General features: G+C 39.0%; 1 protein-coding gene across 1 annotated transcript; it reads right to left on the bottom strand.

Annotated features, from left to right (window-relative positions):
• Window positions 1-848: 848 nt before the first annotated feature.
• Window positions 849-1832, bottom strand: LOC133218564 (uncharacterized). Its single transcript, XM_061365121.1, has one exon. The coding sequence runs from the start codon at window positions 1830-1832 to the stop codon at window positions 849-851; it is 984 nt and encodes a 327-aa protein (XP_061221105.1).
• Between the last annotated feature and the right edge of the window lie 14652 nt (window positions 1833-16484).

Here is a 16484-nt window from a genome sequence, read left to right as displayed (position 1 = left end):
CCTTTCCTTCAAATACAGATTGCTAGTGTTCACCCACAAATTTGTCCATGAGACAGTGTTAGGAATTGGAACTCCAATTAATGGGAGATCCAGGCTTTCTCCTGATTTAGGCAACTGTGCACACACCCAACAGTCACTACGATTAAAACATTAGTAACATTCTGCACTAATTTCAGGTATAAGTTCTGGTCCCAAGCTTGTGCGCCAGTTATCATATGAGTCCAAATTATGACCGACGCAATTTCATACGCAAGGGTCCTGAAGGTTTGATCCACCATGTCTTCTCTGGCTCTGGTGCTTTCTTTATTCTTGAATAATGTATCCAAGCAGGTTGTTCCTTTATCTTCACTGCTGTAAAGGTGGTCAATAATATCTGGTACGGTCCGCTCCACTTCTCCTGTAGAGGATCTCCTGAAAAATTCTTAACATAAACCCAGTCTCCAGATCTGAAAGGGTGAATCAGATAATCCAAACCTCTTGCTCTTGTCCCTACTATTCTCTTATTTATCTCCTCCAATAGTTTTCCCAGATTGATCAGAAACTGTCGGAGATAGCCTTCTCCCACTTCCTGAAGACTTTCTCCTTTAAACTGGGACTGATATGGTCTTCCATACAAAATTTCAAATGGGCTAACCTCTTCTTTCGACCGAGGTTTAGTTCGAATTCTTAATAGAGCCAGTGGTAAACCTTGGTACCAATATAAATTAGTTTCCTGACGTATTTTACTAATTTGTTGTTTGATCAGATGGTTCATCTTTTCTACTTGCCCACTGGCCTGAGGCCTGTATGGAACATGTAGTTGCCAATCAATTTCTAATTTTTTGCTAATTTCTTGTAACAATTTTGCACTAAAGTGCTAGCCTCGGTTGGAAGAAATTGCCTCTGGTACCCCAAAATGAGCTTATTATCTTGTTAAATAATATTTTAATCACTTTTTTTGCTTTATTTAGTCTACAAGGGAATGCTTCTGGCCAGCCTGAAAAAGTATCCGTTAACACCAACAAACATCGATAACCCCCTTTTCTTGGTAATTCAGAAAAATCTATTTGCCACTGATGTCCCTGATAACTTCCTCTACCAGTTGTCCCAATTTGATTTCTATTTTCAGTCTTAGGATTATTCTTAAGACATAGCTGACATTGTTTTGTCACTAATTGAACTGTGGTGTATAGATTCCTTCCTACAATTTGTTTGTCTAAATATTTATGCAAAGAGTTGCTACCCCAATGAGTTTTATTATGTTCTTCCTGAACTAACTTCCAGAGCTGGTTATAGGGGATTACAATTTGCCCATCAGGTATCTGAACCCAACCCTCTTTATTTTCCTGTCCTTTTAGATCCTCAATCAATTTTGTATCCTCTTTTGAATACCTAGGTTTAGATTTTTCAATTGTTAGTTTGCCATCAGGGATTAAGGACATGATTTGAAATTGTTCAGCTGCTCGTTTGGCTTCAAAATCAGCCAAATTATTTCCAATTTCCTGATCAGAGTCACCTTGTTGATGTCCTTTACAGTACATAATAGCTACTTCTTCAGGTAGCTGAACAGCTTCCAGTAATTGTAGAATTTCTGTAGCATGGTTAATCTGTTTCCCTTGTGTGTTCAAAGGTCCACATTCTTTCCAGATAGCACCGTGTGCATGGACCACACCAAATGCATATTTAGAATCAGTCCAAATATTTATCCTTTTATCTTTAGCCAGTTCCAGGGCTCTTATTAATGCTATTATTTCTGCCTTCTGGGCAGAGGTGTTCCCAGGTAAAGGTTTAGCTTCTATTACCTGTGAAGTGGTGGTAATGGCATATCCTGCCTTTCGTTTACCATTTTTCATGAAGCTACTACCATCAGTAAACCAAGAATCAGCATCTTCCAGAGGTTTTTCTTTCAAGTCTGGTCAGCTCGAATATACAGTCTCTATGGTGGTCAAGCAGTCGTGTGTTAGTGGTTCTGTCAATTGTTCCTGCAAAAAGGATGCTGGATTCACAACGTTAGTGACCACAATTTCTGTATCATCCTGTTCCACAATGGTGGCCTGGTATTTTAAAAAAATGTGAAGGAGATAACCAGTGGGCTCCTTTCTGCTCCAGGACTGCTGATACCACATGGGACACTAGTACAGTAATCTTTTGTCCCAAGGTGAATTTGCGAGCCTCTTCAATATTTATGATGACTGCTGCCACAGCCCTTAGGCATCCGGGCCATCCTTTGCTCGCTTCATCCAGCTGTTTTGAAAAATAGGCCACTGCCCTTCTGTAGGGTCCTAGTTTCTGAGCAAGGACCCCCAAAGCTATTCCCTGTTCTTCACAGGAATATAGCCAAAAGGATTTAGTCACATCCAGAAGTAACAGAACTGCAGTTCTCATTAGCTCTGTTTTTAAATTTCTAAAAACCCCCTCTGCTGTATCAGTCCATTCTAAAGAGGGAGAGTTTCCTTTCAACAGTTCATATAGTGGTCTTACCAGAACACCATAATCATGGATCCAAAGTCTGCACCATCCAGTCATTCCCAGGGATGTCCGGAGCTCCTTGACGGTCGATGGTCATGGAGTCTTACAAATGGCTTCTTTTCTAGCAGTTCCAAGTTCTCTCTGTCCTCCTGTTATTTCATATCCCAGGTAGGAATATTGGGTTTGGATTAGTTGGGCCTTTTGTCTGGATACCCAATAACCATTCAGTCCCAGAAAATTTAACAATTCCACTGTCCACTTGATACATTCTTCCTTTGTTTCTGTAGCAATTAACAGGTCATCCACATATTGTAACAGAGTCCCGTCTGAGTAGGTGGCTTCCATGATTCTAGTTCTCATGCTAGCTGATTTCCAAAAATGGTTGGACTGTTTTTAAATCCTTTAGATAATACTGTCCAAGTTAATTGAGTTTCCCTTCCTGTGTCAGGATTTTCCCATTCGAAAGCAAATAATTGTGGCTTTCTTTGGCCAATGGTAAGCAAAAGAAAGTGTCCTTTAAATCCAGGATGGCAAACCATTTCTGATTATTATTCAATTTAGTCAATCAGTCATACGAATTAACTACTACTGGACGAATATCCTCTGCAATTTTGTTGATTGCCCTGAGATCATGAACCAATCTGCAACTTTTCCCATCATATTTCTTTACTGTCCAGATAGGAGTATTATATTCCAATTCACATTCAATTAATAATGTAGATTTTTAAAATTATAAATTTTTTTTATTCCCTTTGATCATCTGATTTTAAGGAATACTGTTTTATTCTAATTGGGTAGGCCTCCCTTTTTATTTCCACTTTAACAGGCAAAGCATTTTTCACCTTACCTGGAACTTCAGATGCCCATACTCCCACATATACCTGATTAAGGATTTCTTCTATTTCAGGGAGGTCCTCCTTTTTGCTTTTCTGTTGAATTAAAGATAAACTCAAAACTGCAATTAATTGATTGTTTTTAACTCTGAATTCCATTTTGCCTTCCTTAAATGTTGCTTCTCGCCCTAATAAAGATTTTAGAGAATTTGGCATGCATAAAAATGTATGCATTCCTATTTGTTTTCCCAATTTGTACTTTAAAGGTTTCAGAAAGAATGCTTTTTTTTTTTTTTTTTCTTTTTCTTGGTGGCCAGTAGCTCCCACATCTGTAACGAATTCTTTTCTCTCTGATTTAACACCAAATAAGTTGCTCCTGTATCCACTAAAATTCCACTTTATTTCCTCTAGTCCCTAGTTTTAATGTAACCAGTGGATCTGCTAGGGTAGATTCCCCAGGTCCCCATCAGTTTAGTTCCAGTTCAGTCACCAGACCCACTCCATGGCACTGGTAACCCCCTCGGGCAGTCTCATTTCCAGTGTCCAAACTCCCCACAGCACGCCCACTGATCCAGTCCCACAGAAAAGAAGCCCACTCCCCCAGCTCCTTCCGACATCCCTCCTCCCACGCTCAAACGCAGGAGCTGCTCAAGGGGCACAAAATCACAAAATAGAATATAGAAACCTTTAGAATTAGTTTTAAGTAATGTTGAGTTTGATGGCTTTGTAACAGTAGCAATGGAAAATTACTGAGGTGCATGATACGCAGAGAAAAAAAATAAGAGTACAGCTAGAGAACATACTGAGAATTCTCACAAGATAAATCATTATAGTCGGCATAGTTTTAAGAAAAACAGTCTAGAAGAGCAGGACACAGGGATAAGGAGTATCTGGGAACTGCAGGTGTCCAGGGTGGGCTACAGGTAAACTAACGGATAAGTAGGAGGACAGGAGGATTATTATGTCTCTGGTGCTAACGAACCAATTAAACTGGTATGAGCATCTACTGCCCGTGCTTCAAAGGCTGCCAGAAGTGATGAAGATTGTTGGAAGAAGTAAACGACCTTCAGAGACCACCACCACAATTCTGTACGCATGTGGGGAACTCTCTGGAAAATGATGCAATCCATATGTAGCCTCATGAATATGTATGTATTCCTAGGGACTATGTAAGGATGGCTTGTATAGCAATACGGGGACACACGTTAGGCGGAGCTATCCCCGTGTCTCCCGGCACCGCAATAAAGAATACCTGCTTGTCAGCTTGAAAACTTTGTTGGCAAGTTTGTTCCTGGAGTTTTCTCTGAATCACCTTTAATGTTAAAACCATAACCGAATTTCTATTCTCCAATTCAGGGGTGACCCCCAGATCATGGGTTTGCCCCATTGTATACAGAACTTTCAATAAGTCTTCATTACTTTCCTTTGCTATCAACTTCAGTGAACTGACATGTCATTAAGATAATGCCGGCCAGATTCATGATGCCATCTTCCAGGACTGTCCAGATTTCTAACAGCATTTCACTCTGTAACTCTGAGTTTAACCTACCATAAGGCAGCAGTTTGGCAACAACTTTATGGGACTGATATGAAAGAATGCAGAAGCTTCACAAGGGTAAAGACAAAAGGTGCCTAAAATAATGATATTAATGACCTCACTAATGCATTTATTAGTACATATGTAGAGCAGAAATGAGAATTGATTTATCTGCCATCACTTTCTCAATCAATCTAGTTCTACTGCAGACCAAGAAGTCATATTTGTTAAAGGAAACTGGTGTTGTAAAACCAGAGTGATGTACACCTCTTGTTTTCTTTGTATTGTTTTGTGTTACAAGCCATGGGACTTGATTACAAACATGGGACTCAAGAACTTGATCATCCCAGAAGGAAAACTACAGAAAAGCAAGGGTAAAGTTTCAAGACCATCTGTATTGCATAGGAGACTAATCGCCTCCTAAACAGTGAAGGAACTTCTGAAAAAAATCATTCTATCCTCATTTTTATATGCCATCATAGCCAGGATTGCCTTATGCCAACTTGTGTTCCACCTCTTCTCTTGCCCTGCATCTGGGAGTTAAATGTATTGGTCAAAGTTTCTGGAATAACACATAATACTGCCTCTGATACCTGATGCTTTTCCTCTGATTTTCAGCTGATAACTATTAATGAAATTGCTGCTTACATTCCCTTTCTCTGGGGAATAAAGCGAGTAAGAACTAAAAAACACTCAAAATTATTCTAAAGTAATTAGTTAAAAATTATCTGTTGTGCTTTTAAAATATTTCTTAGCCTCAGAAGATTAACAGTGTCATATTGAACTGAGACATAGAGTGATTGTATCAATATTAATAAGATAAATTGAAGTGCCACTGGCTCCAACATAGTTTTGACACCAAGCAACCTGACTAATAAAATAAAAGCTAATTTTAAAAATAATTTACCTCCTGGAGACCTTAAAATGGATTTTACTAATGAAAAACTAACATGGATTTTCACTGATAGGTGAAGCAAATGAGACTGTGGAAGCATGGATATGTTCACAAGGGGAAAACGATACATCAAGTCAGTTGGTTTACCAATTAGAAGTAATTTTGAACCTTGTTCATAAGTGTTTATACATAACGGTTTTCTACAGCCACCTAAGAAAAACAAAACATAAATTTTGCATATATAGCAAGTTGGTCATTAACAGTTGTATTCACTAGAATTGTTCTCTCATGACCAATGATACTGTCTAAATCCATAAAAGAAAACAGCTCTGTAGCTTTTTTTCTTGTTGTTGTTGCTGGATAAGCAACTAATCATTCAGTGAACTCTGTAGAAAAACCCAGTATAGATCTTCAACCTCACTTTTCCTGTGAAGAGTAGTAATTGAGCCATAGGTAGAAATATCCACCTGCACAAAGGTAGTTTTAAAATTATGGCTTCACTTACTTTGCTCATATTTTAGTTAGGGTTCATAAGACAAATGCTATTTCAGAGAACCGAACCAGACAACCAATCAGAGATCCTCTAATGATAAAAGGAAAAGATCTATTGACTTCAAAGTATTAGCAGGTTATAGAAGTGGCGTCTTCATAAGAAGGAAACAAAGCTGACACAGGTAACCTAAAATACGTACTATGTAGGGTATTTGACATGTACCCAAAAACATATTTTGTTTTAAATCCACAAAATCACAGTAAGTGAAACAGAATACCAAATAGGAACCAAAGTTTCACAGTTGTTAGAATTGTTTTTATATCTGAAGTTAAATATTTAAATCCCCATTAAAATGTTAAAGTCAGAATGACTTCCACTTCAGAAGGGCAAAGACTTTTTTAAGACTGTTTTAAAAAGTGAAAGGACTAAATGTCCAGCCTGGCAAGATACATATTAGATGGGTATTGGTGAGATGGGTAAGAAATTGGCTAAGACATCACACTGATTAGGTGGTGATCAATGTTTTTAACTCAGGCTGACACACTGTTATAACTGGGATCCCCCTGGGATCAATACTGGGCCACATGCTATGCAGTCACGTTGGATGATGAGAGTGAAAGCACCCTTGCTGGTCATGCCAAACTGTATGTTGAGGTGGACATGTCAGAAAGGAGAGCCCTCCTGGAGAGAGACCTGAATAGGCTGGAAGACTGTGATATCAATAACTGTATAATATCTAACAGAGACAAGTGCAAAGCCCTGTTCCTAGAATGTCATAACCAAGAGCACAGTACAGGCTAGGACTGTGAGGCTGGGCAGCAGTCCTACTGAAAGGGACTGCTTGGGGGTCCTGTGGGACAATGAGCTGACCACGCATCAGCAGTGTGCTACTGCAACAGTAAAGGCAATTCATATCCTGTGTTGCATCCCCAGGATGCTAGCACAAACAGAGACACAATCATCCTACTCTTCTCCGTGCTTGTCAAAACACCTGCAGTGCTGTGTCCAGTTCAGGTTCCCACAGTTCATGAAAGTTGAGGACAGCCTGGAGAGGGTCCAAAGGAGGGCCACAAAAATGATCAAAGAGTGGGAGAACCTGACTTTTGAGGAAAGGCTGAAGGAGTTAATAGGTGGCCTTATCACAGTATTCCAGAACTTTAAAAGTAGCTACAAAAGGGATGGAGGCTCTCCTTTAACACGGATCCACACAGAGAAATAGGGGCAAGGTGTACAAGGGCAAGGGACAGTCGGTAGAAGTTATACTGGGAGAGGTTTCATCTCAATATACAAAAGAATATTTTTAAAGTGAAAACAATCATTCATTAGAACCTCTTCAGGGACATGGCAGAGTACCTGCCAGTTGATGTCTTCCAGGTGCAGTTGGACAAATTGCTAGATAGCCTAATACTGGCTTCCTTTCCTGCAAAACGCTGGACCAGATGATCTTCTGAAGCCCTTTCCAACCTGAATGATTCTATGATATGATTTTATGAATCTTTCAGGACCAGATTTGAAAACTTTTGTCCACATAATTTCCTGTCAGACAAAATATGTAAATTTTAGAAAATAAGATTAAGTCCTAGCTTTAGTGAAAACAATGTTGTCAAAGATTTCTTCTCCACAGTTTTACAGATCATTTGCATTAAGATACAGTGGAAAAGACACTTCCACATCATGAGATGCCTGCTTCAGTTGGGAAGCCATAACTGATGGCCCAGAGGTGACAAAGAATAGCTTTGAGTATATGGCAACCCCTCAGCAGCTTCAGAACAAACGTGAACAAGCAAGTCTAAAGGAAGGCTTTCCACTGAAGAAAACTTGTCACACTTTTACATGGCCAAGGGCAAACTTTTTATATTTGCTCCCATCTTTCTATTGAAACATGAAATTGTCCTTTTCTGCACATCTCCAGATCAGATTTCTGGTCTATCTCTATTATGTCCATTTCACAGGAGTCAAGTGGTTAGCTTTGGAGCTGAAATCCTAATCCACACCTTTTCTGTTAGAATGTCTAATTTTTGGTCATAGCATGTTTTCAAGCCCAAGCTAAACTGTCTTGGCTCTGAAACTACAGGTTTAGACACATGGAGGGTGCTTGTGGCCACTGAGTAACACAGCTGGAAGACAGCAAGTGTTTCCTAAAGGCAACTGCTTGTCTTTCAGCTTCTTAGGATTAGAATTGCTGCATATAAATCATTGGCTAATGTAGACCATATGATAAAATTAAGTTGGTACAGGTGATCTCCAGATGAAGAACTGAAAGCACTGTAATTAGACAAGATTCATAAACCACTGATCCCATTACGAAGATCAACCTTTTCTTTGCAATTAAACATTTTGCTTCTGTGGCTATCCTTTCATGCCAATTGGAACTTTCAATTGGAAAGTTCTGATGGTAATATAATTTTGCTTATTATGCACAGATTATATACTAGGGTAAATAGCTTGTTGCTGTATTTTGATATTTGCCATGAGAAATGTGACTTTCAGAATTCTTGATTCCTCTGAAAAAAAAAAAAAATGGGGCTTTGAATGTTTCCTAGAAATATTTAGAAAGGCTGAATCCAAATTTGAATTAGGAACCTTGCAAAACAGTGCACATGATAAGTACAGTGTACATCCGTAGCTCTTTTAGGCTTTTTGGATGGTGCAGAAAACAAGAAGTTTAGACATTAGATCTCTTGTGAGAACTCTTCCTTCCTTCCTTCCTTCCTTTCCTTCCTTCCTTCCTTCCTTCCTTCTTTCCTTCCTTCCTTCCTTCCTTCCCTCCCCCCCTTCTCCCTTCCTCCCTTTCCTTCCCTCCCTCCCTCCCTCCCTCTCTCCCCTTCCCTCCCTCCCTCCCTCCCTCCCTCCCTCGCTTGTCTCCTTTTTTCCTTTTACTTTCTTTGTATCTCTTTTCATCAGTTATGCAATAAATTCCAGACAAAAAGTAATTAAGGCCCTAGGGACCGTTCCCAATGAAACTTCAGTGAAACAATCAGCTTAAAGTGAAAAGAGATTTCATCAATAACTTCCTTTGATTTGCAGGTGCATAACCTGTATGACTTGTTATAAATAATAATAGACATACCCACTGATCTATAAGTATGTGTGTATACACACATAAACTTCATATACATGTATAGAAAATCTATTCACATTGAAAAAGCATGCCTGAGTCTGAACTGGTTTGTTAAGGAAGAAATGAAGTGGAGATAAACGAAGAAGAGAAACTGCCATAGCACAAATAGCACTTGGGAGGAAATAAAGTAACACTCTGAAAATACTAAGATGAGGAATATTTCACTGAACCATTTCAGCAGAGGTCTGCTTACCTATAATAGGTATTCAAGCAATAAGAATAGTCCGATGACCTAAGTCTCCACCTGAAATCAGAATATGTGTGTCTTAACAGAAAGTGCATAATATTTTCAGCAATTATGGTTGAATATTCCACAAATTTTTGTCAGAATAACCCTTATGAAAACAGAAAGAAAACAAAAAGAAAATAGTTTAAATTAATTATTCATGACCAAACATCATATTCCAAACCATTTTCCATGTTGATCAATACATAATATTTCATATTTTTTTTGGGGGGGGGAGGGGTTTGGGATTGTGTTTATGTGGGTTATTTTGTTGGTTTTTTTTTGGAGGGGGTGTTTGTTTGTTTGGTTTAGGTTTTTGTTTGGTGGGTTTTTTTGTGTGGTTTTTTTGTTGTTGTTGTTTTGTTTTGTTTTTTTCTGTTTTCACAAAACAAGACAAAAAAGGTTACTACAGTAGAAAAGTAACCCTCAAGTCTCAACACCCAATCTATCTAGAGCTGTTAGAAAGGCAGCTAAATCTCACTCGGAGGCCAAATCAGCGAACACTTAATGAAAGACTTCTAAGTGTTCTGAGCATGTGACACACATACAAAGTACAGCAAAACAGTCACCCAAGCTGAAGGACACCAGCAGGCAAATGCAGTCTAAACGCATCATTCATGTCCAATGTATCAACCAGCGTTCAGTCAAATTTGATACAGCAGTAGGAGAATACTGCTGACGTATCTTACCAACAGCCAGCTTACCTCACACTTTTGTAAAGGTGGTGAATAAAAGATATCAGTCTGTCAGTAGATAATGTACAGGATATGCTTGGATAAACATAGCTTTCTTATTTCATGACTGTGGCATGAAATTTTTCATTGAGATATATCTTCATGGGGTGACTTTACTCTTTTAAAAATACGAGCCTCTTTCACAGTGTATCCTGTAGCACTAATGTTTATTTGCTTATAGAAAGCTGTCTGTATTAGAAGGAAGGTTTTGTTTGTGAATTTCTTAAACAGCTTTAATATTTTTTCACTGTTGCTAGAACTAACGATAATACATTCCTATCTAGACAAGACATTTGTGTGAGATGTATTTGTCCTGGATAGTGGTCATGTGAAAAGGGTCAAAAGCCTATCAACGTTACTCCGTTTCCATTATGATCTGTTCATTTCTTTTCAAGCCACCCCTAAAATAATTCTTTTGGGGCAGTGCACAGATTTGGCACTGCACCATCCCTTTACAAAAAGCTCTGATCTAAGAAGTCAGTCCAAGCAGAGGTTATGCATACATGCACTTTAATTTTTTTGTTATACAAACAAAATGAATATTCCCTTTCCTACTTTTTGTTTGCAGACTGGATATGGAAAGATTAGAATATTCAAAACCGGACTAAGCCGCTTATGCTTATATTTATTGCTAACGGCTTCTCATGATACTTTTCAGAGAACTCTCTAATGTTACATTCTTAACTTTATAAATTAAACACTGAATCTGATAAAGTGCTCATTGGCCACTTCATTTGGCTTTAATTGTTTTATTCTTACTGTGATACAGACATCAACTTGATTTGCTTAAGTGACCTTCAACACCTTCAGGATAACAATGTCCATCTCCTTCCAAGCCCTCCTCACCCATGCTTTTTCTTGCAGCAAAGCCAGTTCAGAATAGGAAGAGCCAAAGCTCACGCAGGTTTCATGCACATCTGCTGGATAAGTTTGTCTCATTCTATGGCAGGGGGAAGGAAGTAAACATTCTTCAGTACTATCAAAATGTAACTCCTCCTGAAAAATAAGATCTTCCAAATTAGAGTAATATTTTAAGATACAAACATGATCACCACATTTTCCTAGTTTCCTTTCGAAGTGTCGTGGTTTAACCAATGCCAGACAGCCTGTCCACTCACTCCCCCCCCCCCTTCTTGCCCTCCCCCTACTCTCGGGGGGACCGAGAGGAGAATCAGAAAGAATGCAACTCCCACGGGCTGAGATAAGAGCACTTTAGTAACTAAGGTATAACACAAATCACTACTGCTACCACCAATAACAGTAATGATAAAGGAAATAACAAGGGAAGAGAATACAACACCCCATCACCAGGCGACCGATAACTTGCCCCCCCCGCCCGATCAAGCACCGACCGATACCTCCTCCAACCCTGCAGTCCACTCTGCCCTTCCGGCCAACTCCCAGTTACATCCTGGGCATGACGTGCTATGGTATGGAATACCTCTTTGGTCAGTTTGGGTCAGGTGTCCTGTCTCTGCTTCCTCCCAGCTTCCCTCCTCCCTGGCAGAGCATGAGACTCACAAAGTCCTTGGCCAAACCAAAACATCATTGTTTTTCAGCTCTGTTCCCAGCTGAAAGTCAAAACACAGCACTGCACCAGCTACCAAGAAGGAGAAAAATGACTGTTACTGCTAAAACCAGGACACGAAGTCAAAAGTTGACAATGAGTTTGCTATTTGTTGGTAAATGTGAAAATATTTTCAATTTATCTACTTAGTGCTTTACCCCTGGCAGCTACAGTGGGCATTTTTGTTGCTTGTAAACTGAAGGCTGACAAAGAAGATTTAAAGCAAAACACAAATTTTCTTTAGACCTATGGGCACTTTGTTTCTGTTTGCCAGCTGTTGAAGAAGTGACTGTGCTACAGGAAAACCAGGCATGGTAGTGGACGCAGAATATCATGTTACAATCTGCTTGATACCGTCATAGGGGAAAAGTGTAGGGTTTTCATAAACTGTTCCAAGCAGCCATAGCATAAATCCAAAAAAAGAGAAAGATTAAATTTATTAGTGTTAGAGACTTACATTGATCATGTCTTTTTAAAGTCAGTTGAAAGCCTACTGGCTTCCTAGGTGGCTGAATTGTCATCCTCCCATAATTTTGAATTTGAGGGTGTCACAGAGTCCTTTGAAGCAGCATAACCACTGTCAGAGGCTGAGAAATTATAATTCAGGCCACAATTCTGCTTAGCAAAGCAATCAGCTCCTCCTTTATTAACATTCTGGATAAGGAAACTTCTTTGCTTCTGATTTGCTTAAACCAGATCAGCAGGCAGTGCACTAAACTCTTCAAAGGCAGTTTCCCTTAACCTTTTACGTTTCAATGCTATTCTTTTATCATCCTTTTCAACTAAACTTAAAAGTTCCTGCTAACTCCACTCTCAGTCCCAGGATGTTTGCTGGCCAGTCCCATAGCAGTTTTGATATATAGCACTTAACCCAGAATTTGTTTTGTCCTTCACTGTTACTATTTCAATAATGCTTCAATTCTTTTAAGAACATGTGTAGAAATAAAAACATACATGCGCACAGACACATATAAATCACAGATTTACAGCACTACAGTGCTGTATCTCACTTCGTGAGAGAATCCAGTCCCAACTCCTACTCAGAGCAGGGGCAGCTACAGCAGGTTGCTCTGGGATTGGCCCATCCAGGAAAGTTTGAATATTTCTAAACATGAAGCTCCCACAGCTTCTCTGGGAAACCTGTGCTAGAGTTTGAGTCTATCATCACAGTAAAGGATTTTTTTTATGTTTATTTGAAATTCTTTTTCTTTTCAGTTTATGCTCGTTACCTCTCATCATGCTGCTAGACACCACTTGCTAGGCAAAGCAGAGAATAGGAATCCAGTCCCTTCATCTGCAGGCAATGGTCTTCCTAAGGCAGCCTAGGAGGCTGTTGGCTTTCTCTGCTGTAAGAGCACAGAACTTGCTCATGATGAACTTGGTGTTCATCACATTTATTTGCTACATCATCCAGAGACTGGGCTGAGGTATACTGCTCTGTAGTTCCCTGGATCCCTCTTGCCTTTCTTGAAGATAGGAATGACATTTGCATTCTTTAAGTCCTCAGTATACACTGAAGGACATAAAAAAATCCTAGATATGGAAAGTCTGTGGTGGTGTATGTAAGCAATACAGTGCTATTTGGACATAACTCAGGCTGTCAAGGATGTTCTGGGCAACAAGGAAGTAGATCATAAAGCAGTTCTTAGCATTCTTCTCTCCAGAAAATTCAACATGGCAGCTGCTAAGAATTAGTCATTCTTCCTAAAGTCAGTTATATGTCGGACCTGAAAAAGCATTCTCTTCTCACTTCTTTATGATATTAAGTACATATGATTCTAAAAGAACATATAATACATCACCAATTATGTAGGTTATTGCAATCCCAAGCCAAAAAACACCACTTTCAAACTGTGATAGACATCATGATGTTTCGCAGCTGACTACAGATTTTTCAGTTCCAGCATACTGCTGTCAGTGCAAGGGCAGTATTTTCTCTCACTTTTCATGAAAGCTAAGTCCTACTGTTTCGTTATGTCTACCATAAGGTGGCAGATCTGGGTTCTTTTTGATCACAAATATGACCTATGGGAGATGCTACACTGCAGGGAACATTTTGTTGTTTGGTTTGGGTTTTTTTAAGTCACAATATTTCTGAAGGTAACAACTGGAACTGAGATTTAAAGGCTTTAGATTTTATATTAAGGAAACTAGTAGTTCTACACAAAGAGCAATTAATGAAACTTCACTTTCTAGGCTGTGGACAGATTCTCTGATATCTAATTGTATGTCATAGCCAGTTGAATCAGCTACAAAACCAGAGAGCATTAGAAGTGGACAGCTTCTGCAGCAGGTCCGATTTTTGAGTATGCATGAAAAAGGAATGTGAACTTGACTTTTGCGGTGTTTGGTTTTATTCATTACATAATTACTGTCAAAGAAATATCTGCTGAGCTCACAATAAACACTTGCACCCAGTGCCCTTGGATGTTTTTTCACAGTGTTTGCTTCTTTAGCCAATTCTTTTCTGCTGATGGATCATAGTCATGATCAGTGGTACACCCTCTTCAAGTATGTCTTTCAGCTGCTGCTTATTTTCAGTTTTCAATATCAGCTACATAGTTTAAAGTCTATGAATATTGCATGCAAGCAGGGAATAATGTCTGAGAAAGAAGCAGGTAGAGTCAAACTCTTAGTTTTCCTCCATTGTATCTCCTCTACTGACATGTATCTCATCTCTGCTACTTCTGGTACTAGAATTCCTATTTCAATAATAGGAATACCTATTTTGAAATTTCTATCAAGCTCTGGTTGCTTCAGCATCCTATATTGCTGATACTATAAGATGTTCCAAAAACCCAAATAAGATCTTTTGCAGTGAAATAAAAAAACCCAAACCCAAAACCACAAAACTACTCACAGATGAGACACCAGGTATTTCTAGCTGCAGTCTAGTGGGAATTTAAATAGATGTAGTGTCAAAACTACCCAGACAAGAAATGACAATCCAAAGCCAGAATTGCTCACTTTCCAATATATACTACTAGTAAAAGTTTTAAAGATATGCCAGTTTTTTACCAGATTCCATGCTACCATGCCTCCAAATCTGCAAGACATAAAAAAGTTTAAAAAATTGAAAAAGAAGGACACTTTTAAGAGTTGCTTTAATGTCCTTGTGTTTTTTGTTCATATGACCAAAAATAAGTTCAGTATGAGCTCAGGTCCACTGAATACTTTAGAAAACGGTTGATTAGGTCAAGGAAACGTGCAGATTTTTGTTAGTTTTATAATGCCCACTGATTTGAATCTCACATATATAAAGAAAAAAATATCTAAGGAAAAATGTTCCTGGCGTCCTCTATAGCACTTTTTCTTCTCATGGTGCCATTCATAATCATCACTGCATGAACTCTAGCACGAGGCCTGTCTAACTTTTTACATTAAAGGATAAAGCTTCAATTATAATGTTGAATTGAAGAGAGAGATTGATTTATCAGTGTTAAAGTTGCTGTGACTGTGTGACCTAGAAATAACCATGGTTACAAAAATAAAGTTCTTTTTCTCTGAAAACTGAAGAATAAATTAATGTTTGAACGTCAAAACTTAAAAGGACTTTAAACTAAACCACATACCATAGTATATAGTATTTGAAAGACCAGTGAAAGTGGGTGAGCTGAACTAATACCAGCTGAAATCAGTAAAATAGTTTCCATTACATCAAAAGAATTACTGTCAACCTTAAAACATGAATTTCCCTGACATAGCATTATTAGTAATTGGAAAGCTTTATTCCATACTAATACTTGGAAAACTGAAATTTTCCCTACCAAGAAAAGTAGGACTTTATTATAAATGAGACCTTTCCAAAGACAAGAGCAAACTGAGGGTTGGAAGTTTTCTATGAAATGTGGTAACTGCGGAGCTGTTAAACAGTTTGCTAGAGGAGGTGTGTTCAGCAGTGGCCCCGTGTTCCCTGTGGAAGACCAGTTGCTGCTGATATACCTGTAGAAACATTTGTTCTTTTCCTTTATTTCCCTCACCAGATTTTACTCCACATGGGCTTTGTCTTTTCTAAGCCCACACCTGTATACTTAGATTTTCTCTTTGTATTCCTCCTAGGCCAGCTCCCTTCCTTTATATCTTGTCTTGGAATCTCCTTGTCTATCCACTCACCCTTCTGTCATCTTTGGTTGATTTTTCACTTACAGGGATAAGACTTTCCTGGGCTTGAGTAGGTGAACTTTGGAAACATCAATGAGCTCTCCTGTACCCCTGCCATTAATCATTGCTCATGGGGTTCTTCCATGCAGGTCATTGAAGAAGTTAATGATTTCTCTCCTAATGCCCAGAGCTGTGGTCTTTCTTTTTTTGCCTTGCTCTCTCCTCTCAGGGTCCTGAATTCCACCATCTTGCAGTCACTGCAGTCAAAGCTGCTTCGGACCTTCATACCTCCAGTGAGTTATTCTTTCTTTGTGAGTACAAAGTCCAGGTGGTGTCAGGGTAGTTGAAGTCATGAGAAGCATGGCCTGTGAATGTGAAGTCACTTCCAGACTCACTTACTTGTTCTTCCTGAACAGGTGGCCTCCAGCAGGCATCCACTATGTCACCTATACCGATCTGCTCATTAATTGTTATCTATAAGATCTCAGCTGACTCATTACCCTTTCCCAGGCAGAACTCTGTGTAATCC

This window comes from Neopsephotus bourkii, unplaced genomic scaffold (genome assembly GCF_033783945.1).
Source record: "Neopsephotus bourkii isolate Nb327-2 ecotype Australia unplaced genomic scaffold, CSIRO-AGI_Nbou_v1 NB_1273, whole genome shotgun sequence".
In the NCBI taxonomy this organism is placed as follows: Eukaryota; Metazoa; Chordata; class Aves; order Psittaciformes; family Psittacidae; genus Neopsephotus; species Neopsephotus bourkii.
Note: the sequence above shows the minus strand (reverse complement) of the source record. Positions and strands in the feature narration are given on the sequence as shown.